This window comes from Crassostrea angulata, unplaced genomic scaffold, assembly GCF_025612915.1.
Source record: "Crassostrea angulata isolate pt1a10 unplaced genomic scaffold, ASM2561291v2 HiC_scaffold_66, whole genome shotgun sequence".
NCBI lineage: Eukaryota > Metazoa > Mollusca > Bivalvia > Ostreida > Ostreidae > Magallana > Magallana angulata.
Window position 1 is genome coordinate 218,470 of NW_026441621.1, and position 26,736 is coordinate 245,205.

The following is a 26,736-nucleotide window of genomic DNA, read 5'->3' on the forward strand; positions in this document are numbered from 1 at the left end:
AATTAGGACACATTCTACTCTTACATACTGATAATTTTAACATAAAAAGTATGTCCAAGTATACTGAGTATTATAAGCCTATACATATCTGTCATGCACCCCGATTCATTGAACATGGGCTATTATGGATCGGATACCTTAAGTTACAGGCACGTAGCATCAGGGGGGGCCAGGGGGGGCCTGGCCCCCCCACTTTTTCTCGCAGTAACAAATTTTTAAAAATTTACATATAAAAAATGGAATTATCATTGAGTTGGCCCCCCCCACTTTTTTGGGAGTGTGTAAAAATTTGATATGAAAATAAGGAAATGAGTAGTGAAATTGAAGTTATATAGAAAGCCAGCCCCCCCCCCCCCCCCCCCCCACGGATTAGGATTTTGAAGATTTTGGGAAACGTAACCCTTTTTTTTTTTTTTTTTTTTTTTTGCCTGTCAAGATTTTTTGGTTGAGTCTGGCCCCCCCACTTTCAAAAACGATGCTACGTGCCTGAGTTATAAAGCCACCTCATAAACATTTTGTAGAGGGTAGAGGTCTCCTTAATCCACTTTTTAAGTTATATTAATTTGAAATTACTTAACTTGAAAAATTCAAAATCAATATTGATTTTATGAATGAAGAAGCGAGATGTGTTGGGTAATTGAGAAATTTCTTAACATTTAAAAATTGAAGTTAAAAAATTATATACTGTACATGTATTTTAGAACAGGTATGTCATCAAAACTAGGTTTTTGAAGTCAAATATAAAATCTAAAAGTTTATTGATTTTAAACTTTATATCTTCATTAATTTGTGGATAAAATGAGTTCTAGAAATAAATGTAACAATAAAATTATAGGTTTTTTAGGTTTTTTCTGCTGTTGCAACAATAAACATGCTTAGTAGTACCCCCCCCTCCCCCCCAACGGATTAATATTCGATCCGCGCCTGACCTAGTAAAAGCATCAATAGTGAAACAGACTATACTATTCTATGCAGAATGTTTCTTGAAAATGGCTTGATATATACTAGTTTTTTTATACAAAACAAAAACCCATTCTTTTTTAAAAATCACGGTATTGCACACCAAAAGCATTAAACATGGCTATGATTTTATAAAGCAACCCAATGTTTATATTTTCAACCACGTGTAGAGTGGTTAAACACGAATGATAACTGTTTTGAATATTATCCTTTAGTTTAAATAACCACTAGACGATAAAGACATATACAATGTATCTTGAAAGAATTTAATGTTCTAACATAAATCAAAGTAGGTTATGATATGAAAAACGATCAGTACTCACATAATTTGAGTATATTATCCGAACACTTACACTTCCGCTCCAAATTTCACAGGAACTGAACAATTCTGGGGAAAGTCTCGTGAACTTTCATTCAAGCAACTCTAGATTTATAAATTATTACATACTTAGCAACGATAAAGAAAACATTCCGAACACATTCGCAGGGGTGATAAAGAGAAAAGAATAACTGGTCTAGATGGAGTTCTAGGGTTTTAGATGATGCACATTAGATGTCAACACAAATAATAAATGCTTGATTTGGTAATAATATTTTTTATTATGATACATGTTTTCGTATGAAAAAACAAATGACAATTTTTTTTTAGAGTTCATTCTAAAATTCAAAAGTTAATTGACATACCCAACATTCAGTAAATAACCATACATAAACATTTTTAGCAATAGTGCATTGAGAAACACAAATAATTGCAATTGGAAAATTATTTGTACAAACTTTAATGTATTTGGGAATATGGATATGAATAACAGAATTCAATTACCTATAAATATATGTAGAGAGAGTTGAAGATAATCACTAAATGGAACATAACAATATGATAACAATATGAAAGACATATTTCAAACCTGCTGATCAATCAAATCTATTAAACTACCCACTAGATACATACTAGTAAATTTAAAATGTTTCCAATGTAAAAACACCATTTTCGTAGCACCCTCCAAACTAAACTTTCACGAGTTTTCAGTTTAGCTTTTCATCACTACTGGAAATGAAGGTCTTTTCATTGGAGTTTCTGCAAAAAAAAAGAATGAAATCATAATATACTATACATACAGGGAAACATTCGCTCCCATTTTATTTTCACTCCTTGGCCCTCCTTGTCAGCAACCTCCTTGTCCCGCCTACATTTTACATCCAAATATTTCAGAATTGCTGTCAGATATTCAAAAACTAACTTTTCTACTAATTAAAAAAGTAAAATCAAATCCCAATCAATTTATATCAAAATAAAATTTGTAATCAAAAAATTTATTTTTAAACAAAAGTTTTGCTAACGCGGGGTCTTAAAAAAATTTCATTGAAATCGGTCTCTATGAGTGAGGAAAATATCATTTAGCAGCCAATATGTGCATAAAAACTTAATAACATATAATTATATATTAAAGTAAAGGACTATATATGATAAGGGCCTAAAATGGCCCCCTAAAATGAACATCATCATTTTACTGTAAATCTTTGTTTTCTTTGTAGAGATATATATGTGATGTTTATACATTATGTTCATTTTGATTCAAGTGCCCACAATTTAGAAATATGCATGGTATCATGAAGACAGTCTTTTCCCGCCATTTATGCATTTTTAGCATAAAACAGCTTGTTTTCAAGCAGTTTTTCTTTCAAAAAACATAGAGCGCACGCTTGAACAAACAACATATTTTAATCAGAGATGTAACCAGCCAAGACTAATAACTGACATACAAATTTTCCTTGTTCAAGCATGCGCTCTATATTTCCCATTCGTTTAAAGGTAAGAAAAATGTCAATTTTTGACTGATTTTGATTGAATTATAGAAAAAGCGTCACTTCTGACGTCATATACTGCAAATGAGTGCAAATAAATCGGTGAAAAATATATTTAATATCAACTCCTCTAGACTAAAAAATAACATAACATTTTAATATACCCGAAACACTTTAAAAATGGCGAATTATGGGGGCAAAATTCAACTCATATCATATATAGTTCTGTCATTTAATTCATATCTGTTAATTATTTTTCACAAATTTACAAAGCAAAATTCTTTTTTTGGAATGTATTTCGGTCTGTAGACATATGTTTCCCCCCGTGAAATAACAAACCCTTTGGTAAAAATATGCTAAATAACAATAATTAAAACCCCTCAAAAGGAATATTTGTTTCCCGGTGCTGGGGGAGGGGTTGGAGATGTTTTAAAAAACATTTCTGTTTTCCGTTATTTTCTATTATGAAATTCGCTATTTTAACCCAAAATAAAAAGTTTTCTCTCTTTGTTTGACCAAATCATTTATATTTAATGAAAATATACATAAATGTTTACATTATTATAAAAAAATAACTTTAATTAGACAACTTTCAAAAAAATGACTTTTAGTTAGGCGGCTAAACAATATATGCTCTCATTCGCAGGCCTTTTAAAGACTGAGCAAATTCAAAACAAGTTTTAATTACTGTGTTAAAAAGAAAGAGTAAGTACATGTATCTACCACAAAACTGTGTGAGGGTGAAACCTTTTGCAAGTGTAAAGTAGCAGCACATACACATGGGGGTGGGGGGGATAACCCTGTGTACAGTACATTGTTTATTAGAAAGTGTTAATATTAATAACTTAAGGTTCTCTGATACTCAGCCTCAAAGTAAGAAGGGGGTGGTTTGGCAAATTAAAAAAAAGCATGTTTTACGCTGGACTTAATCTAAATTATAATCATTCAATCGCCACACAAAGAATGATGTAGATTGTCAGTGCATTATCTATGCATAAAACAATAGTATAGTCCCCCTTAGGCCCTTACTGATTAAACTCTACAAACAGGAGATTACAGTTAAGACAGACACTGCATACCTTCAAATTGTCTATAATATCTTGTACAGACGGTCTATCCATGGACTTCTTACTACAGTACATGTATTGTACAACTCCATCTTTGTCAATGATGAAATCTCCACCCATCTGTGAAAAAATAAGAATACAAATATCTTAGATATTTAATTTGTGACTGGATGAAGAAACCTTGGGCTTGATCTCCAGGACTTAAATTAATCTACCTGCTGCAGGTCATCATTGACGTACTGAGAGGGTTTGGGTAACGGAATGTTCTTGGCCATTGACTCTGCATAGTAAACCATCTCTTCTACTCCCCAAACCTGTTCAGTATAAATGTTTATCAAACAATAATGCCAAGCAATTATTTTCATTAAACATAAATTGAGGACATATTATACCGGTAATAGATATTTTCCACCAAGGTGAAATAATTATGGTCAAAGCTTTAGAATATTCTCACAGGAATGAACCAGTAAACTACTGTAAATTCCATTACGCAAGTAGGGGCCTACATGTATTTAATTCTGCGATCTTGCTGTTTTGTATTAAATCATGAGAGTATAAAACGGCAAACGCAGAACTTTTTTCCTTATTTCTTATTGTTTTCAACTCTCAATAAATAATAGCGAGATTTTAAAATCTGCGAAGGGTGCTTCTCGCGATTTTACAGGGATAATAATTCCTCACGTTTTAGAATTAGGAATTTACAGTATGCATGCTGGAACAAAGTTTTATTTAGGCCTTTTTGTGTTTCTATAAAATTATGAAGAGACTTGAGGCAATGATAGAAAATAATGAGGCATACTTACTTTGCTGACAGAACGATGCAAACCAAATGCGGTATACACCTAGTAAGAAGTTAAAACACACAAGTTGTGACCTAATCGACAAATTGCATCAAACACAGCATTTCAAACTTTAAAATAATGTCTAAAGGAATGGAAACAAGGTCTACAAAATACTGCATTAAAATTCCAAGAGATACTATATCTGTTCAATGACTAACAAATTACAGGTACGAACTACCATAATTATCGTTATGACAGAGTGCCCGTGACAAATTAGAACCATTTTAACAGGAGCTTGGACTTTGGATAGCTGTGTCAAACAGCATTGTGATGTACGTAGGCCTGTCTATTTCATTGCTGGCCACTCAGCCATTGCTCTTTGAAATTAACATGATTTGGCTGGCTTTTGAGCTAATTAAGACTATACATAATCTGTGTATATTTCACTTGAATCCAGAGTTATTTTTAACTTGCTTTGGCACAAGAAAAAGATAGTTACATCCTTAGGCTACCAAAACTCCCTGGTCTTGTTAAATAGCTTCTACAAATTATAATCCTTATAAAAAGAAGGTCCTTACTAACATATGTTAATTAATCATTCAGAACTTCTCTACCTTTCTCTGTGAGTCCAGGAGCATGGGGAATGGACAGGAGGTCTCTACTAGCCACTGCTGTGCCCCTTTTTGGTCCCCAAAAGACACTACTATTGCCCGACCGCCTGAATCTGATATCTGCTCCTAAATTATTTACATGTACTTCAAAACATGGCTACATGTACTATATAAACAATTTTTTTTGTTTAAGAGGGGGCTAAAATTTATTCATACATTGCATACTTCATGTCCTACAGATTTAATGCTTGAATGTTTGTTCTTACTAAATTTTTCTTCCATTGAAGTGTGATCTCATTATATACAAATTCCCCTTTAAGTTAGATTGTGAGATTTACTTATGATCAAGCAACGATAAGTTTTACATCCCACCTCTGATTTTTCAACTTGTTCAATGTGCTGTCGTCATGGAAGTCAGGCGAAATGCCTTAAAAGCACCAAAACGAGGCTCTGGTGACCTAGATACTCCATTAAACTGGTCTCCTGCCCTGTTCTAGCATCAGTCAACGTGACATTTACTGGTCCTGTGTCTCCCAGCTCAACACCTGTGTCATCCTCCTTCAGTGATTGGTCAATTCTCTGTAATATCCCATCCCATTCTCCCTGCCAAAAAACCAGTAATTTAATTAACGTCATTAGAACTGTACATAAATCAAAATGATTCAATATTGAACTAATTTAGGTGATAAACTTTATGGTCATCAATAGAAACACAGAAAGAAAGAAATATAATATTTGATGAAATGAATGATAGATAATAGAATTACTTTTAAAAATTACCTCTAAATTCACAATGTCTTCATCTAGATCTCGTATTTCTGCATATCTAATAAAATAAGACATATAGTCAAGAGCATTTAATTAGAATATATGAGTTAACATCTGCTGTATTTATCTTTAGTTGCATGTTATAGGCACGTTTTGTGATATATGCTGATTGATCACTGCAAATTCAAAGAGTTTAAGACATTAACAGTTTTAAGTATCAATATTGTGGTTACAGTGAAAATAGTACTAAAGAACATGGTTTCAAGATTTGTCTCTTTTGTTTGATTCAAGAATGAACCAGGGTAAGCTGATTAATAGAGAGGAAAAAAAACTAACTCACATAAAAAGTTATGTAGTTTTATTAATTCTATATATGTGCATGTTAGGGGGGGGGGGGGGGGTGATATGAACTTTTAAGGTGTACAGACTATGTCTGTTACAACAAATAATTTATGAGAAAAAAAAATTAGCTATCTCTGATGACATCACAATCAAATTCAGGCATTGCTGTTGAAATGAGGTTAGGTCTCTGCAACTTGAGGCCCACCAACAGAGAAAGAGTAAAAAGCTAAAGAACTAATTGGGGCTGATTGTGATCAAAAGAATCTCCCATGCATATGATTGTGATAACTTATGTAATTTTTATTCAAACAGCTTCTTGCAAGGACTTACGGATACATGACTCATTGAGTGAAATATCCATGTCCATTATCAGTTAAAGCCTAGCCAGTTCATTTATTCAGACAGGAAGCTCTTTAACTTATAAATGCGTCATTGTTTACAACTTAAACCTTGTACAATAAGAAACTTATAAATATTAATTTACTGACTGACAGACAGCTCTGTCAATCCTGCTACAGTCACAAGTACATTTAACTACTGACAACTGAACCTTGTATGTAGCATTGGATATATTTACATGTTTACACGGTATCGGTATATGTGCTCTGCATAAAATATAATATATAATACAGAACATGTACATGCAGTCAGGTGCCAAAGAAAGTAAATTTTTTCTTTTTCTTTTCACAATATATTTCATTGAAAACGAACATTAATCAAAGAATCGTTAAAAAGACCTGGATTGATAAATTCAGAATTTCTCCATCTACACTCTGTCCCGAGTTTTTGCCTCCACTACTTTTCGCTTGATATTTTGATATTTAATAATAAATACCTTTTTGCTCAAACAACGTTCAGCCACTAATATTAAAAATGTCCAGATTATCTGTCTTGAAATGCCCCCTCTACCGCTTCAGATTTCAATACACATCCCAAAATAGAAAGTCTTCAGAGATTTTGCATTGAATCAGCCATTAATAAGTCCAGATGATAACGTTGAAAAATTGCACGAGGTGTCCTGAGTTCTTCCAAATGGAGAAAAGATGGTAACATCTCCCATTATAAATCTCTGTGATAAATTTGTTTTCGTTCATGTAAACTTTAATGAGTGAAAAGGGATCATTGTCAATGAAGATATCTTGGATATTTTCCATTTCATCGATTTCAACTGTACTTCTTTAACAGGTATGTGTATTTTTATTAAAAATTACCAAAAAGTGATGGAAGCAATAACTTGGGACAACTATAGCTTTTATTGCCATCGTATTTTTTCCAACATTCAGTTCCTCTGTTTTAACACTAGCTGCATGTCACTTTCTTTATCATCATGATCAAGCTAGTCCTTTGATCTCATTTGACGAAGGAAGAGGAAATAAATGCTCTGCGTACCTGTAACCTCTCTTGATGTGTTCTTGGAACTCAGCTCTTGATGTTACCTTCAATCTGTCAAAGCAATTTCAAAATTTCATTGCAAGGTTAAAATAATTACTCAAGGGTACTTATTTAGTAAAAAAAAAAAAAAAAAATAACATGTTAACACGCAAATTTTGAATTTCTTGCCTAGTATACACCAATATTGTCTTACCTGTCAAATGCAGACTTGTAGCACTTGGCCAGCTCAAACAGCCTTCCGATTCTTCCATCCATTAACTGGGACACACCATCAGGCTCTACAAGTACCGCGGTATAGCCAGTGATAAATATTGTATACAGTAAAACACGCTTATAACAAAGTGCCAGGGACAAGTGATTTTACTTCGTTATAAGCAAAATTTGTTATATCCGTCAAGTTTACAACATATTATACAGTCATGGGGAATGAAAATCACTTCGCTGTAAGCACCAATTCATTATAGGTGTGTTCGCTATAACCGTGTTTTACTGTAATTGATATTAGATGGTCAACATGGTACACAAATAACAATGCATATATATATACCGTAACAGCCATACCTTGTGAAGAATAAAGAAATCATGGGTACATGCAACAAACAGGGGTAGATATAACATACAAAATAGGTACATATAAATATAGAATAGACTCTGATAAGTTAGATGGATGTGGTCATGCTAGGGTATGCTGGAGCTCCAGGTAATCTACAGAGCAGGGTCAGAGGTTGTATGAATATATCTTGTACATGTACATTTCACAACACTTTTAATAAATACTAACCTTTCATTCTATGACAAGAATCTATATATTTGATATCTACATGTTTATATAAAATTCATCTTCCAAAGCCACAGGTTTATCCATACTCAACTCCACAACCCTAGTTGTTCAGTAAAGGTCGAAGGGAAGTCACTCACAGTACAATGTATTTTAAACTATCGGCTAGAGGAAAGAGTTAAATCATGCATGTCATAAACTATGGACGTTGTGGACATCTCTTACCATTGAGGACATCGTTGAGATACCCTATAAGGCTACTCTCTGTTGTCTGTATGTCTGTCAGTGCTTGTTTCAGTTCCTCCATCTGTCTGTTTGTCTGTGTGTGGACTTCACAAATGGCCCAAACGTTTCTGATAGGAATTCTTATTAACCTTTAATTCTAGAACGAAAAAAAAAACCTAACCCTTAGTGTCATGATTGTCATCTATATATATATATATATATATTAACCATAAAGAAATTATGTTACATACATGTAAGTTATAAATTATGCTGTAATTATCAAAAGGTACTATAGCTATATAGCTTTCGATCTACATGTAGTAAATAATCCACTTATATTAAAATGAAATCCTTTTAAGGCTAAATGCTTGTGTGGAAAATGTCTGTCTTTCACAATGAAGAAATTAGAAATGAAAAACATATTTGTTGCTTATGCAAAAATAAATCTTTTATGTCTTATTGCAAAGAATGTGGGTGCTTAAGATGTAGATTCGGCAGGAATCTGGGCGCACAAGGAGAGTGAAAATTTCATCAATTAATTTTGAATATTTTTCGAATTATAACCGTTATTTGGTTTCTGTTGGATGTGGAATGAGTGGAAACATATTTGAAATGCAAAAGGTTTTATTATAATATGGGTCTAAATATAGCAACACGATGCAATTCATGCAAAACCCTACTTATTTACAACTGTTTTTAAATGATTTTGTTGTCTCTGGGTCTTCTCTCCACAAATTTGAAACGTGTAAAGATAACATATTTCAACATTAAAAATGTCGCTTTTTAAAAAAAGATGGATAGATGACCCAGAGATGACTAATTATTTACTTTTTCAAATTATTTTTTGAAGGATAAAAAACAATATGACAGCGTTGTTTCAAACAGTACTTTATAGAGCATATATTGACAAGTCTCCATGGCTCAGTGGTTTCGTCCTGGATTTAGTGAATACATACATTCAGTGTTTTGGGTTCAAATCCAACTGGTGGTCTTTTTAAAAAAAATTAAACTTTTTTGTTTTAAATGTTTGTTATTATAACATGATGTTGAATTATAATATACCGGTATATTTTAATTTGTTTTTATTTATTTCTAGATCTGCTGTATGAACACTATAAATAAAATCTTTTCTTATTACTAGTTTTTTAGGATATACACAATATAACTTCATTAAAATATGTTTTCATTAACATTTCCAACTAGTTATCGGTTTGCCTCTCATTGCCATTTTTTGAAAGCTTTGTGAGTTTTTTAATTACCGCAATAGCCATGTACTTCGACTCTCAACATATTAATATATTTTTGTTGAAACCTGTACATAGCCTTTCAAGGTTATAGACATTTGAATCCCAATTGATTCGTGTCGATGATTCCTGCAAAGAACTATATATGATATTAGTCAAATTTTGCCCCCAAAATTCGCTATTTTTAAAATGATTCAGGTACATTACTTTGTTGTGTAATTTTATAAAAGAGTTGACATGAAGTATGTTTTTTACCTATTTATTTGATTTATATGCACTCACTGGCAGTATATGACGTCAGAAGTGACGCTATTTTTATAATTCAATCAAAATCAATCAAATATTGACATTTTTCTTATTTTTTTTCAAACGGGAAATATAGAGCGACTCTTTGAACAAGAACGAACTTTTTGTCACTTATAAGTATTGGAGAGATACATCTTTGGTGAAAATATTTTGTTTGTTCAAGCAGTCGCTCAATGTTTCCTTAAAGAAAAACTGCCTCAAAACAAGCCGTTTTATGCTAAAAATGAGAAAATGGCGGGAAAAGGTAAACTTTATGATGTCATATTTATAAATTGTGGGCACTGAAATCAAAATGAAAATTATGAAAAAACTTCAAATGTATATTTGTACAAATAAAACAAAAAATTACAGTAAAATGACAATGTTCATTTTAGGGGGCCATTTTAGGCTCAAACCATATATAGTCCTTTACAATCTTGTGCGCTCACTTTCTTTACAATGTATTAGGCCTCATTAATAATTAGCATTTGATCGAAATGAATTCTTGGATGTCTGCAGTTAACTGATAAACGAGCAAATAACACTATGTAGAGAGACTATTACACTAACGTTAAGTAACATATGTCAAAATACCTAAGTAGCCAACCTCATCACAGTTATAGCTATTCTCTTTTGAGAAGTGGGCAGGCGGTGCGTCGATTTACCAAAATGGACCCAAATGAACCCAAATGGACCCAAATGAACCCAAATGGACCCAAATGGCGACCCAAATGGACCCAAATGGCGATTAAAGTGGAAAACAATTATAATAAAATCCTTATTACTAATATTATTACTTGTTTTAGTCATTTCATGGGGCTGTTAGCCGTTATTAAGAAAAATAAAGACCCAAATGGCGATTCAAAAGGCGATTCAAGAAAAATATAAATTACAATAAAATCATTTTTACTAATCTTATTACTTGTTTCATGAGGTTGTTAGCCATTATTCAGACGAATTAAAGATAAATCATGATGAATTAAATGAACGTAGCTGTTGGGAACAATTTAATAACATTTTTATAAATAATTATGAATATTATAGCTCTCTTAATTAGCAGGATAAGAGATGAATAAAACAAATTGTATTAAAAGTGTTCAAACATGATGTTAAAAGTGGCAGTGATTTTGTTGCAAAAACATTTAATGTGGTAATATGGGATTATAAAAGAGCAACATTGTAGGTATTTAAGACCAATCATATGAAAATTAAGGCGAGATACAGCACGATATAATATTTTTATTTGCTACCAAGCAAGTATATGGGACGAATTCTATCGTTAAACCGGGTCCGTAGGATATCTGTCATTTTAACGATAGAACATTCTTTCTAGGAGGAAATAAACAATAGGACATTTCGAACTAAATAGAAAGAAATAAAATGAAAAAAATAAACAGTTAAAAAATTTACGTAGATATTGCATATAGTCAAACCATTAAATTTTATCTCTCTCTCTCTCTCTCTCTCTCTCTCTCTCTCTCTCTCTCTCTCTTGGGGTAGGGGGTTGCTCTGTATGTATCATAACCATTAAAATTAGTACCTTTGGCATACTTATTGAAAAAACATCGATGTTACGTTAAATATAGTTGCATTGTTTTTAATTATTTTTTTCTAATTTATCACATATTTTAATTTTGCAGTATCTATTTATTCCTCATATGGGCATTTTACACGACTTATTCACCCATCTACTTTATGTTCAGTGATGACTGCCATTCGACATATTGTTTCACAATTATTCTTAGAGTTGCTATTTAGTTAGTACAGCTACTGTTGGATCTAAAACCTGTCTGTTCGTCCCGTAAAACTTTATGCACTGCATCTTTCATTTTGTTTACAATATCTCTACAGAGGATCTTACTAGTTTTCTCATTTCAATTACAAAGATATACTGAAATAATTCTAATTATTGTTTTGGACCTTCGGCTTTAATTTTCCAGATTTCCCTAAATTATGGCTCTTTATTGGGGTGGCCTCCTCGTGGCAAGAGCTGGGCAACGTTATTAGATAGACAAGTTAATCATAATTCATTTTTAACTTGTCTGAATAACGGCTAACAACCCCATGAAATGACTAAACAAGTAATATAATTAGTATTGAGGATTTTATTATAATTGTTTTCCGCTTAAATCGCCATTTCGGTCTTTATTTTTCTTAATAACGGCTAACAACCCCATGACATGACTAAAACAAGTAATAATATTAGTAATAAGGATTTTATTATAATTTTTTTCCACTTAAATCGCCATTTGGGTCCATTTGGGTTCATTTGGGTCCATTTGGGTTCATTTGGGTCCATTTGGGTAAATCGACGCACCCGTGGGCAGGCATAGCCTACATCCACTTCTCAAAAGAGAATAAGTTAAAGCATGCTGGCATGTGCATACTCTGCTGTGAAATCACATTATTTACACTTATAAAAGTAACATTCATTTCTATACCAAGAGCATTATGGATTTTATGGACGTGTATATAAATGACGAACAAATCTTTACATGCATTCAACATACCTCATTCTACATGTAACCCGCACAGTCGCACACCCTTTGTAAACAAACAACGGCTTGGTTTTTACTTTTATCTATCGCCTCTGTATATCCGATTTGCGTTTTGGACTGAAATTTAGTATATTTTTGATGTCAGACAGGTATTTAATGAAGATAGCTTGTTAATCTATGCATCATTGATAAATTAGTTCTTTTCCTTATGATGACCAATTTAGCATTGTTTTCTTGTTTCGGGTTCTGCAACACGTATAACCCAACCGTTTAGCCTATATGTTAATTGGTTAAACTGTTAATCCAAGGTACATTGCGATTGTTCATCATATTCACTAGTTTTCAAAATCTTTGTGCATTTTTTTATAACCTAGGTGAGATCTGGACGAGTAAATTGCTTACTCCTGTTTCTTGAAACCATGACAAGAACACTGAGAAGTCTACAGACAATACGACAGTGTCTGCCATTGGGGAGTTTTCTGACATCTCACCATACAGCCACAGAACATGCAACAGTTATGTTGTCAAGAGTAAGAACACAGAACCAGAGCTATAGAATTATGTGTACAAACCCAGAATCCAAAGACAAAGGCTACATCTACATAAACAACAAAATGTCATCGGAAGCCATAGAGAATTCAGCCTGGGTATGTACAGAGACGTATATTCTAACAACATTAGTATATACGTCCCTGGTATGTAGAGACGTATCCCTGTATGTGTTCAGTTCTTGCTCTTTAATCTTCGATGATCATACACATCAATATATGATTTGTTTCATTTATTTTCAGGCATGCCGACTTGCTAATGAAAATGGTAAGTATCATTAATTCAAGGATTTAAATACAGCAGTATTATAAGCTTAGGCTCTATATCTATCCACAATATATCTGCGACTGTAAGCAGGAGCCATTTTTTGTTGAATTGAGAATGTTTCCTGTTTGTGTATTTGCCATGTACACAAATGATAAATGATATTCTTTCTTACAAAATTGAAAGCAGCTTCAATGATCCATGCTGTTTATTCTCTATCTATCCAGGGTACCTGTCGTGGTGCCGGAACTCTTACCTGATGACAGGGGTGGGGGTCGGAATGCTGTACAAAGGTCATTCAGTCGTGGCAGAGCTAGCCGGGTACTGTAAGTAGAGCAGCCACATTGTACATTATTATGAGTAGAAACCCCTGAAGTATTAAACCTTTGAACACAGAACAAAAAAATTGATGTACATGTACTATGTAATAAGACATTGAAGAAGTCAATCATAACATTACTGATGTTTTTTCTCAATCTAGAGATCTTTTAAAGGTGAATCAATATTGAGACGAATGAATTAACATTTTCCCAAGTTATTGGTTCTCTATTTATCAAGTTGAGTAGGAATTTAATACAGATTAAATATCTTAGATAGAAAGCTCATATTTTTTATCAGATAAATGATACTTATTAAAGAAACGTAAGATTGACAAGCTTATGTGTAACTGATTGTTGTTGTTTACTTTCCACAGCGGCCATGTTCTTGGCTGGGGTCAATGTTCTGTGGGGGACCTATCTGTTTGTGTACAACCTGATATACCTGAGGGACAAGGTGGGAATGTCTGGGGGATTTGTGGCCCTCCAGACTCTCTCTGCCATTGTCCATGCCTTGCTCTATGTGATGATCCTGATTGTGTTTGCTGCAGAGAGTGACAAGTATTTCCAACACCATCCCAAAGAATCGATTGAATCTCAGACTGATTGAAAAGAGGAAACTGGCAAAAGACTTGACTGTATCTTTTTTTATTATATTGTTATACTCTGCGCAATTGTGAATTGTATTTTTTCATAGAACCATAATGGACAATGTCATGATTATGTGATACATGTTTTTATTATCCAATGCCCCAAAGGTGGCCATTATTGCTTTATTACATGTACTGTGCCTGTGTTTTGTATCATTTATTTAGATTTCTTGTTTTCTTATTAGGTCATAAATTAACTCAACAAAACATTGTTACTTTGGACATTAATTAAGGTCAAGATCTAGTAAATGATTCCAGAGTGTCTTTTTGGTGCAAGAACCATTTTGACATCATAATTGATTTGATAAAAAAAAATTCTATACTTAACGGCTGTAAAGGAATTACATGTATGTAGAATATTTAACAGTTTCTTCAGATTCTTTATTAAATCACTGAAAAGTTTATGATACCTGATACCTATATTGAATATTACATCACTTTAATGAGGAGGTCAAAAGCTTGTTTAAAATTGTTTATCAAGAGACATTCTAGAATGTAGGCATTCTAGATGTATTTAATTAGTCTAAAATTGCCATACTCTAAGATTTGTTACTATTTTCCTTCATGTTATACAGAAATAGAATGTTAAAAACATGATTTTTTCATTGTGTAAACAAGAAATTGAAGTCCCGGCACACCCTATCGAAAAAAGCTGTTGTTATGAAGCATATTTGAAAGAAATTATGTCCTGAAATTCATAAACCTGTAGGCATCTCACATTTTCTAGATCTTGATCTTAATATCTTGCCTTATTATGATGGATTTATCATTTAATTCCTGTAAATTCCTTATATTACGCGAGTACTTAATTACGCGAAACCCGCTGGTTTGTATCAATTTGCCAGAATATAGAATTGCGAACGTGGAACATTGCTCTTCATTTCTTATAGTTCCTAACTCTTAGAAAATAATGGCGAGATTTTAAAATCCGCGACGGGTGCTTCTTGCGGTTTTATGCGGAAATTAATTCCTGGTGTTTAATTAGGAACCTACAGTAATTTATCATGAGTATTGTTATGTTATTTAGAAGCTTATTTACCTTGTGATTCTTTGTTTGTTATAAAACTCACTAAAATGAAGTGGAATTTGATGCATGTGGCTTGTGTAAGATTTACATGGTAGAAGTTTTATGTTCATGTATCAGAATCCTTTTTAATGTTAGAGGTATTCATTATTTGGTTGTTTTATAAACACTCTGTCAGGTGCAATAAACTCCTCCAACCAATCCATTTGAATCCATTTGAATACACAAACTTAAGATAAACAAGATAATTCTGTCTAAGACTCTTTAGGAATTTATTGTAAAGGTTTGGGGATGGGATGTTACATCCCTACACCAACCTCACCCCCTAAAAATATTTTTGGTAACTATACAAGTTGTGCAGAAACCTTATTTTTTCAAAGAGTCAAAATATCAATGATTAGCTTATATTTTACCAAGTAAAGATAGTGCAACACTTAATGAACTGACAGGTGGAGTGACAAACCGATACGTGTAATAGTATATGGATCGGTCACACCCGATGCAAGCCTGGGAACCCCCTCCCTGACGTTTTTCAGCCCTCCTCCCTCCCCCTGGTATTCAAATGATAGGATGACCAATTAAGTCACTTGAGAAAAATGGACCAATTAATCTTGAGTTGACCTCGAGTATTGGCTCAGGAGGGGGAAATCTTGTTTACCACTCTCGCCCCTAGAATAAACGTATTCAACAACTTAGTCCATCTCAAAACACAAAACAACTTACGGTAGTCCATCTCAAAACTCTCAAAACACAAATAAACTTACGGTAGTCCATCTCAAAACACAAAACAACTGCAGCTTTTTCTAAGGTGTGGTGCGGCGATGTAGAAGTCTAATTAATTTCTGAAGTTACACACTATGTACAGTTAATTCGCTATTTATTTTAAATAAAATACTTGTTGACCCGTCTTAGCAGAATAAAAGGACACTGCATGATGAGCTGTAACTTTATATCTTTTATTCCAGGTCTGGAAAAGATACAAAACATCCGACAGTGAATAGTGCTTAAGTTTATACATTGAATGTGTACAGTTTTCTCATTGAAACGCTTAGTCTACCAAACTCATTTGTTTATATTCGTAATTAAGACATTGCAAGAGCATATTGAACTTTAAATCCCTTATAAACGGCATATTTTACAGTGCATGAAGTAAAGTTACCCCCTCTTTAAATGAGTTTAATGTTAATATAATGCAATATTAACGATAATCTGCTCTGGGAATTGTGAAAGAAGTCATTACGAGAAGTGTGTTCAAGTTCTAAGAGCTGCCATTAAGTTTTTTGTGACTGACCAATAAAGCAAGAACGGATAGATAACAGTATGAGTCCACAGAGTAGCGAGGAAATAATTAATTTGGTTAATGTGGATCGATAATTGTGATCGCCCCAGAACGCCATGGAACATATCATTCGGCACCGTTCCGATCTTTTATCACGTCAAGCGTATTTGGTCTGTCAAGCAGGGACGAGTTTTTTCCTAATATGTAAGGTTTCCAAAACTTCAGGGCAGTAATTACGTAACAGGGATCAAACACGCAGGAGAAGACCGGCAGGATTTTAACGACATTAGATGTATCTATTAATCTGGCGATTTGATGTCTTTGGAAAGTGAACCAGTAAATAATACTGGTTTGTTTGCCTATTTAAAGTTGGTACTGTAGCCGAACCGCAGTGTTTTATCATAAGAGGACACTGCTTTTTACTATCACTACCGTAAATCAATTAACGGGATGGAAACAGATCTTTACATCTTATTTGCTTTGTAAATATCCACGATTGACATAACATTATTGTATTTGCTAAAAACGGACTGGGAATTACTCGGATAGATCAGCGGAGCATCACAAAGGGTTAATATCTGCATGTTGCAGGAAAAAAACCTATTATTGATATTACCACCATAACTTTGTGAGAGAAGAAAACAGTTTCCTGAAGGATTTAATTCGATTTGTCATTTAGGCGTTTGGGTTTTACACCTCTCAAAAAGTTGGGTTTTTTGCGAACAATTGAATGTCGAAGAATTAACATGGCATCCATGAGAACTCACATGCGGCCGCTGCATACGTCACTTGCCCTGTTTGGATTATCGCATGGATCCAATTCAAGCCTTGTTGAACCCGCTAAAGCTTTTGATGCCAAAGCAAACAGCAAAACTCCACACTTACTGTCAAAAGTGAAGAAAGTTTACTGCATCTTTGTTTGCTGTGTTTTAAGTCTGAACGTTCTCCGTTATATCCCAAGCTTCTGGGTGGGGATCGATTTTGTCCCGCACCCCACCGCATTAAGAATCGTGGTTCTTGTCTGGTTCATAGAAAACGCCGTCAACTGTATCGTTCTCTTCGTTTTCTTTGAGAACAAGAATCATTTTGAGCGTTATGTCCAACAGTACATCACGGTGATAAGTGACGACATTTCAAAGTATCTAAAAACCAACCCAGCATGTCAGAAAGCCAAAAGAAGCATGGTCCGAGCTCTGGTGGTCGGGTGGATTATGGTCATCTTCAATGCCGTGACAGTTGGTTTTCTGCTTTTCTCGAACCTGACGCCCGATGTGACAGTGACCCTATGTAACCCTCTGTCTCACAAATCTATTCCTGTGAAGATCTTCATATCCGTTCTCTTTTTGCTTTTATCGGGAGTGTGGGTTTTCCCAGTGGTTCTCCATTATTCGTTAACCACTGCTATCGAGATACGATTTCAGGAACTTCACGAAGTCATTGAAAACACAGCGTTAGAAGACTGTCCGAACAGGTTCGAGACGTTGAAGTGTGTTCGATACAAACACTTGCAATTATGTAAGATGGTGGAAACTGTGGACCAAAGTTTGAGCTACTATGTGGCAAACGTTTATCTGTTAAGTATTGGAACCGCGTGCTTTTTAATCTATGACCTGATTAGTAAAGTGAGCGGTGATCCAAACATAACACAGATGGTTGTGTCATTATTCTGGCTGGCGAGTTCTTTTATCATACCATTTATTATCTCTATAAAATCTGCGAAAGTGCACGAAAAGGTAACAGCTCTTCTTAAACGTCTCTCTCTCTCTCTCTCTCTCTCTCTCTCTCTCTCTCTCTCTCTCTCTCAAGGCTGTTAACAATTTCGTTGAAATTAGAATTCAATATTATATCGTATATTTTCATCAAAGTTCTCTTGATGCCTATATTTAACTTTATCCCATTTATATACATTAAAAGTTAAGGTTTAGAGCTTGTTTAATACCGTTTTTGGAGAGATTTGAGCAGTTAAGATATATTTCATTCAAAAATGGCCAAAACTCCAAGATTGTTTCTTTCTTTTTCATAGTCTTTGAAAATGACACTTCGAATATGCTTTTTTAGTATGTTTTCCGAAATATCAAGATCGATACACCTTATCAAACAAAGCTAAAGCAATGAAGCATCACTTAAAGAATTACTGGAGATACCTAATTTATTGTGAGGAATTAATATCCGCGTAAAATCGCGAGAAGCACATATCACGTATTTAAAATCTCACTTTTACCTTTCCGGTAGATGTAATCTAAATGAACTAAAAACTACTTGGCGATTTTAAATACTCGCTATTTGATGCAATGCATTTAAATCGCGGAATTAAGTACTCGCGTAAAACAAGGAATCTACGGTATGTATGAGGACATCTTCCATTTACTAGATCTTGACGTTTATTTGTTGGAAAAATCTTAACAAAATCAATTTCAACCCCGAGAAAGCCTTCAATAACTTTATTTGTTATACTTTCATGTTAAATACTAAAATCTGATTGGTTTAGACGCAGTTCATGATCTGTTCTATTACCCTCAGCGTTAGCAACGTACTTAGCAACTGGTAACATTAAATAAATAGTGACAGTTTGGGAGGATAACAGGTGAAATTGACACCCCTCGAAAAAAAATTGTCAACCTCCGCTTCGTGTCGGTTGACAATGGTTTTCTCGGGGTGTCAATTTCAACCGTTACCCTCCCAAACAGGCACTATTTATATAATAATGAAATGGACTTGGAAAATTTATCTCCATTTTCTGTTTAAATCTTATTCTGAAACCGTTTCCTCGTTGAGGAAGATTATATGTTACACACTTATTATTTGTTTAGATGTCAGACTTTATTAGAAAATAATGACACAACATTGCATACAATGATGGCAGACCTAGAGTTTGATGCAATATAAAAGATACATAGCATGTGTTCTTATTATTATTTATTTTTACCTCAGACCTTGTGAGGGCATTTCCGGTCTTGAAACCGTATAAGAACGCGATACGGCATCATTGGCCTAGATCACATGTACTACCTGCAATGAACTTAAGCCTTTTGCAACTATTCAGAGAAACCAAGTGACTCTGCATTTGGTTGGTAGAATGTTATTTTCTTTGTCGGTAGATACACGTAATAATTGACCAATCTATTCCAGGACATTAACAACGCTAGACTCACCGATCCAGAGTTAAATTGACCGATGCAAAAGTTTAAATCACGTTGGATTGTATTACGTTTGAAAGGATTTCACAATGTTGTTTGAAATATGAAATTAGCTAATTAGCACGACTTTGTCAATAAATGAAGTTGAACACAGTATCCGTTCTTGTTCTCTAACCTTTTAATGGATCTTAATGCACAACAATCAATAGAATGACAAATGTCATGAAAATGTGGTTGGCTTTGTAAATATTAGGAATCTACTTTAAATTGTTATGATAGTTAGAACAAACAATTGGACATCTTTAATAAATCGTTAATCATTTCATGGGCTTAATTGGTAACGCTTTGTCTCTTTCACCTGGGACCCATGTAAGCACCTTTTCTCCTGGTTCTTTAGAAGACACAAATGACCAGCCATTACGCGTTCCTACAATTTGTCTTTGATGCCACATCTACATTTCTCGTTAAACTTTGAATACCGTCAACAACTTCTCTAGCAACTCTAAATATGAATACATCCAGGAGCGTGTACATGCGGCCGCTGTATTTATCTCTAGCCATTTTTGGATTGTACCACACACCGAAGCACAGTCAAGTAGAGCCAACAAAAGACACCGGGGACCAAAATACGAACCCCCCACGGATCCTGCCCAAAGCGATCAGATTTTACTGTATCTTCATCTGCTGCTTGATGAGCCTGAGTGTCATTAGATACCTACCTAGCTTCTGGGTCGGAGTAGATTTCATCCCAGATCTTACTGCTCATAGAATCGTCAATGTAATCTGGACCATACAAAACGCCGTGAATTCATTAGTTTTGTTCGTATTTTTCGAACAAAAGAACCATTTTGAGAGACATGAAAAGCAGTACATTAACGTAACCACAGATAGTATTTCGAAACGATTAAAGACGAACCCAAGAACCGAACATGTTAAGAGACATATAATACGGGCTACTATAGCTGGTTGGATGGTAGTTCTATTCAACACAGGTTTTATCATTTTTCTATTTTTTTCCGACTTTTCTCCGAAGCTTGCGTATGTCATGTGCAACCCTCTCTCTTGTCATTCATTGGCTGTTAAAATACTTATGTGTCTATTTATGTCCGTTTCAACGGGAGTGTGGATTTTTCCGGCTGTTCTTCATTATTCTCTGACCAGCGGCATAGCGACTCAGTTTCAGGAACTTTATGACGTCATCGACAACACGGCGTTAGATGATTGTCCGAACCGGTTCGAGACGTTGAAGTGTGTTCGATACAAGCACTTGAAATTATGCAAGATGGTGGAAACTGTGGACCAAAGTTTGAGTTATTACATTGCCAACGTTTACCTGTTAAACATCGGAAATGCGTGTTTTATAATTTACGAAATGATACACGAAATTTCAAACGACCCCAACGTTCCAGAGATCGTTATCTCCTCGTTCTGGCTGGCAGCGTGTTTTCTGGTCCCTTTTATAACATCTGTAAATTCCGCTAATGTACACGAGAAGGTACAGTTATCTTTTCTCAATTATATCTCTAGAAGTTAAAACTTGGTCACTGCTTAAGGTGATACCATTCGTTAAAAAGGACAGTCAAAACAAATTAACTGACCTCATTTATTTTTGTGTATAAGTAGTCCATAATATATATATTTTAAAAAATATATATTTCAAGAACGTTATAAATTTTAACGCATGGCCAAGCACTCGCGAACGTTTTTAATTGTCAAAAATATGGTTATAGATTTAATAAACAGAAGAAACACACAAAAGTACTTACTTATTGAGGGATTTTGATAGGATATTAAGAATGTTATAATCAATTCAGGCAGATTTTTGTCACTATACTTCTATTACATATTATTTGGCCCAATGACAAAAGACGTGTGTTTGCAGAGACAAATTGTCAAAGTTTGAGAGTCAATGAATTAAAAAAATCCTCGAAAAATTAAATAAACGACCCTTTGCTTGAATTGCACGATGAACAAATGGTTTTATATACCATTTCATATTTATGTCTGCAGCAGATTTGGTTTTGTTTAATTTACTTCCAAATTAAACGGCACATAAATATAAAGATTTTTTTATCGCAATAAAGTTTTCATTAGCTTAGCAGGAATATAATTTGTCAAGCATATTTTTAATTGCACTTTTCTGAAGTGTGTTTTAATAAGTGTGTTTTTGTAAGAATCAAAGATATAATATATCAGGCTATTTTCGGAGCTAGAATATTTAGAATTTTCCTTAAAACAGCATTAAAAATGCATTTAAATGGTTATAAATAAAGTCATGCTTAAACACTTTATACCTAAATAAAAAAGTATCATATAACATGAAAATATAATTATAGAATTACTAAATGGAAATCTTCACATTGTAGAGATAGAAAAAAATGGAAGATAGGTCGCGTCTGACCTTTAGTAGGAATTTGCAAAAGCGATACATGTCATTTAAAATAAAGAATTTGATTTAAAATATTTACTGTTCTAGGCCCATGGTCTCTCTTCGTTGATAATGGATGTCAATTTGGACGGAGCTACAATGCAGGATCTTGCGCACGTGAGTACTAAAATATAAATCTGTTTAAATATACTTAAATGTCTGAAATATATTGCAATATTGTATGATTTGCGAAGATTAGATAAGATACAAGGAATGTTTAGTGAATATGTTAAAGATTTGTTACGTATACCTACATCAATAAATGCATTGCTTCCTGTCATTAATTTTTCTGGCAGACATGTCCAAATATCCTTTGTATAAAGAGTATGGTATAAAATAAAGAATATAGGAAGTATATCTATAAAATAAATACACTTTCATTTCGAAATTTAGTTGAGATAAACTGGTGGGTGGTTAATATGTAAAGCATTCAGAACATACAGTAACATTTGATTCGCACGCAAATAAAGGTGGGTATACAATATTAATATAGGTGGGTACACAATATTGCGAAGTTTTATACTTTAATTAGAGAATGGTGTATGGATCATATATTCAGATTAACCTGTTGGTGGCCAAACTTCACGGTCCGTCCATCGGTCTGTCAGTACTCGGTATTATAACCATCACCAAGGAAATGATTCTAACGGTAAGTCGCATTGTATTTTAAAGTGAATACAAAAAGGCATGCTGGATATTTACAAGATTTAAAAAAAAATTTGAAAAAAAAATTCAAGAGACATACATGTACCAAGAAGGTAAAATTCATTTTAATTTAGTTTTTTCCCTATGTATATGAGCAAAGAGCAGACACAATTGTTTTTTATTTAGTTTATATCATAATAAAGCATTAAAATGACATACATTCTATGCGCTCTTTCTATATAGACGAATGGTGCTCTAATTGATCATGTTGTAAAACCACTTTCCTACAAATACATAAATTTATTGCTTTCATCCGTAAAACAAACAGAAAGTCTCCTTTAACAGCTAAAATCCAATATGCCGTAGTTGCTTGACATCAATGTAATTGATTGTATGCTGTAATTGAGTATGAATTAGAGCTGTGAAATATTTGCTAGAAACGCGGACAATAGAAAATATTTTGTTGAGTATGTTTAATTGAATTTCTTGTTCAGTGTGACTTAATCTAGCCACGTAGTATGGTTAAACACAAAGAACATACTTCTCTGATTTTAGCTCGCTGGAGTTTTCATGACATACCTCTTTTTGCTGATTCAGTTTAAAATATAGGTACGTATTTTATCATACCTTGGTTTAAGGCACACGGACCTTTTTTTTTTCTTTTTTTAGATTTTATTACTAGCTATATAGTAATTATCTTCATTCTCTTACTTCAAAGGTGTAGTCATTAAGATAAGTAAAAATCAAATATTTTAAGCTGAATTTACGTCAGTATATATCTTTAACTGTTTATTTGTAGCATCATCATTTCACCACCAAGATAAAAAGGAATCATTCGACACATATAAATGACGTAATCAAGAATTGTAACAGCATGAAGTTAGCCAACAAAATTATAATAATTATTAAATTTTTCTCATAGTCAAACTCTGTTTATATACATTTGTATACAGGTTGTTCAAACCAAGCTTTACTAAAGAGTTCCGCACAGTATGGAAATAAAATTCCTATCATTTAAATGTTTGCCATTAATTGTATCAAAACCAGTCATTTAACAATTAAAATAACATTGAATTTTACAAACTTCAAACGTAACATCAAGCATATTCAATTTTTTTTTTTTACATTAGTCTTACACGATATAAGTAATTAAGCATGTATATAGAACTAAACAATGTTCTGTTGTGACTTTGTCATTTTTGAAAATATTTATATTTTGGAAAAGTTCAGTAATTCATTGTAATACTTGTTAAAATCATGTGCGTTTATTTGTGTATTATACTCCTTGAAATAAACACAGATTGTTCATCTTGCTATAAATATCATTATATGCATGCGTTTATAAGCGTTTCATAAAGCATTTGCACATTTTAAATTTTTTTTAACTTGAAAACGTTTTCTTTTAAGTTAATAAAATCTAAAAATGATTTCAAAGCGTTGTTTTTAGTTTTAGATTGATTAAGACATCACATTTATTAATTGGAAATAATTTTTGTGATCGGCTTCGGCCGATCACTGTTGTGTCCATATGAGGCATCCGGCAAATGCTTCCACGTACACACACATTCCGCTTGCATAAGTAGTTCTTATAAAAACTTTAAGCTGTAACATTTTACTCAGTTTTATTTCAATTCATTTATCTTAAGAGATGCGAACATACATTAAATACAGTTCGACCTGTTAATTCAAGCATGCACATTTTGTCGCACGCGTAAGAATTTCGATCGAAATTTATAAACGAGGTTACGTTAAAATGCGACCTCAATAGCAAGTTATGATGGCATTCAATGTTTTTCAGTCGCATTAAATTATTTTAATACAACTCTTTCTTTGTATACGTGTTAATTTAATGCTCTTTGAGGAGCCCTACCTAGTATTCTGAAGAAGAAGATGTACATTTGTATTAACATTTAATAATTACGTTAAAAATATAAAACTTGACAAGGAGTCTACGAACGGCTTTCCCCAAATTTGTTTCAAAATTAAATTTGTTGACGGTTTATAAGATGACATTATGGTGTACAGATTCAAAATATTCTATATTTTGTAAAAAATACAGTATTTTTTTAATCATTTTACATCAAACTGTTCATGTTGATTGCTTCTATTTATCTATATATCATTATTTCCGATCATTCCTTTAAATGAAATACTTGTTTAAATTCATTTTCTAATAAGGGAAACTTGACATACACTCCAAATTTCCTTTACAGATACCACCGTGAAGCGTGATAGAAAATAGAGGCTTCAATGTTGCTTTCCTATTGTTTTCCAACATGTCATTAGTACGTCATGAATTTAAAGGGACATGGTCAGAATATGCTTTAGTCGGGCGTTTTGAATAGGCAACCATAATTTAAGTGTCATTTGTTGAGTTACAAGTGAGCTATATAGCATACAATTTTTAGACGGGGTCACGTGACCCCGTCTATTGGTTTACTGTCAGCCGAAGTCTCAAACCGGAAGGCACGCGTAGAACACATGAATTGAGTCTACGCGTAAGATAATAGTGCAGAAAGTTTTCATGCATTTCAGTAAATTTGTATTATAAAAACACACATTAAATCTTTTCAAGTCCTCTGTGTATAAACAAAATTCTATTTAGAAAATAAACAAATAGTTTTATTGATCAAAATATTCTTGCGCGGGTTCAAATGTGGAATGAGTTACGTAACTGAATGCATAGCGCCGTTGACATTTCAGTTGCTGTGCGAGCTCATTAATCAATAGAAGAGGTTGGTGGTGGAATCGAAATTAAAGTTCCCAAACGCAATGTGCCATTTTTGAAAAGTTGTGAATTTTATTTTGACAATCTTTCACCTTAATACTACCAAACTTCATGCGCAAGCCGAAGTTAAAATCGGGACGGGTTATACACAGATGTTATACAAATTAAATAGGTGTTTCATTTGCTTCCAGTCTACTTCGGTATGACTGGTGTTCGTCTCTAAAGGAATTTTGTACAAAGAAAGTAAAAAACAAGTCTGAATTTGCCTTCTCGTTCGTTGGCTCTTTAGTTGATTAAACTGAATTTAAATTTTAAACAATGCATTGTAATCAAAATCTATAATAGATTATACATTTTGGAAAACTTATACATCATATAATATAAACAATCTTATCGATTGAAGAACCAAGTTCTTTAATTATGGCATTAAATTACCATTACCATTACTTAATTTTCTTGAAGTAATGCATTACATTACCATTACATGAGTAAAGTAATGCATTACCATTACTTTGTGAAAAGTCAATAAGTTTTAAAAAAGTAATTTAAAAACTAAATAAAAAGTTTTTGTAAATATTTCATAAATAAAACATGCTTAAAATATTTACAGGTTCAGGTTCAGGTTCATTTTCACTATCAGGTTCAGATTTAATGACTTATACAAGATTGCTGTTGCACTTGTAGTTCTCAAAGTAAGGTTGGTCCCGTAACATTTACACGCTAATGGCGGGGTTGACCATCTCTGTTATTTATGTCTCTGATTTTCGGAGTATGATTTTTAATGAAAGGAACGGTTGTATCGTAATTCGTGTAGGTGATGCACGAGTTTACACAAAAAAGTAGTAAGTGGCGAACGGATTTAATTTTACCTATTAATTTTGCATGAATCACAAATGAAGAAAATCGTGTCAGATAAGTTGGTCTTAAAAATCAAAATGGCGACCGTGGCATATCTTG

At 33.3% G+C, this 26,736-nt stretch overlaps 3 protein-coding genes across 4 annotated transcripts; 2 read left to right on the top strand and 1 right to left on the bottom strand.

Moving 5' to 3' along the window:
* Positions 1-1,526: 1,526 nt before the first annotated feature.
* Positions 1,527-12,803, bottom strand: LOC128168894 (uncharacterized). The gene is made up of 11 exons (XM_052835047.1): positions 12,771-12,803; positions 8,732-8,888; positions 7,922-8,006; positions 7,726-7,779; positions 6,007-6,052; positions 5,599-5,829; positions 5,230-5,352; positions 4,637-4,675; positions 4,049-4,147; positions 3,846-3,953; positions 1,527-2,038 (listed from the first exon to the last, which is right to left on the bottom strand). The coding sequence occupies exons 2-11, from the start codon at positions 8,811-8,813 to the stop codon at positions 2,027-2,029; spliced, it is 879 nt and encodes a 292-aa protein (XP_052691007.1). The 5' UTR covers positions 8,814-8,888; positions 12,771-12,803; the 3' UTR covers positions 1,527-2,026.
* LOC128168895 (transmembrane protein 160-like) lies at positions 12,800-15,593 on the top strand. Its single transcript, XM_052835048.1, has 5 exons — positions 12,800-12,907; positions 13,133-13,405; positions 13,550-13,574; positions 13,799-13,897; positions 14,266-15,593. Exons 2-5 carry the CDS (start codon positions 13,178-13,180, stop codon positions 14,496-14,498), a joined length of 585 nt encoding a protein of 194 aa, XP_052691008.1. The 5' UTR covers positions 12,800-12,907; positions 13,133-13,177; the 3' UTR covers positions 14,499-15,593.
* A 1,583-nt stretch (positions 15,594-17,176) lies between these two features.
* LOC128168891 (uncharacterized) lies at positions 17,177-24,478 on the top strand. 2 transcript variants are annotated; one of them, XM_052835041.1, is made up of 5 exons: positions 17,177-18,574; positions 22,455-22,523; positions 22,966-23,055; positions 23,607-23,660; positions 23,851-24,478. In XM_052835041.1, the coding sequence occupies exons 1-4, from the start codon at positions 17,588-17,590 to the stop codon at positions 23,658-23,660; spliced, it is 1,200 nt and encodes a 399-aa protein (XP_052691001.1). In that variant the 5' UTR covers positions 17,177-17,587; the 3' UTR covers positions 23,851-24,478. The 2 variants fall into 2 exon arrangements, with proteins under 2 accessions (XP_052691001.1, XP_052691002.1); XM_052835042.1 differs by lacking the exon at positions 17,177-18,574 and adding an exon at positions 20,271-21,473.
* Positions 24,479-26,736: the final 2,258 nt, after the last annotated feature.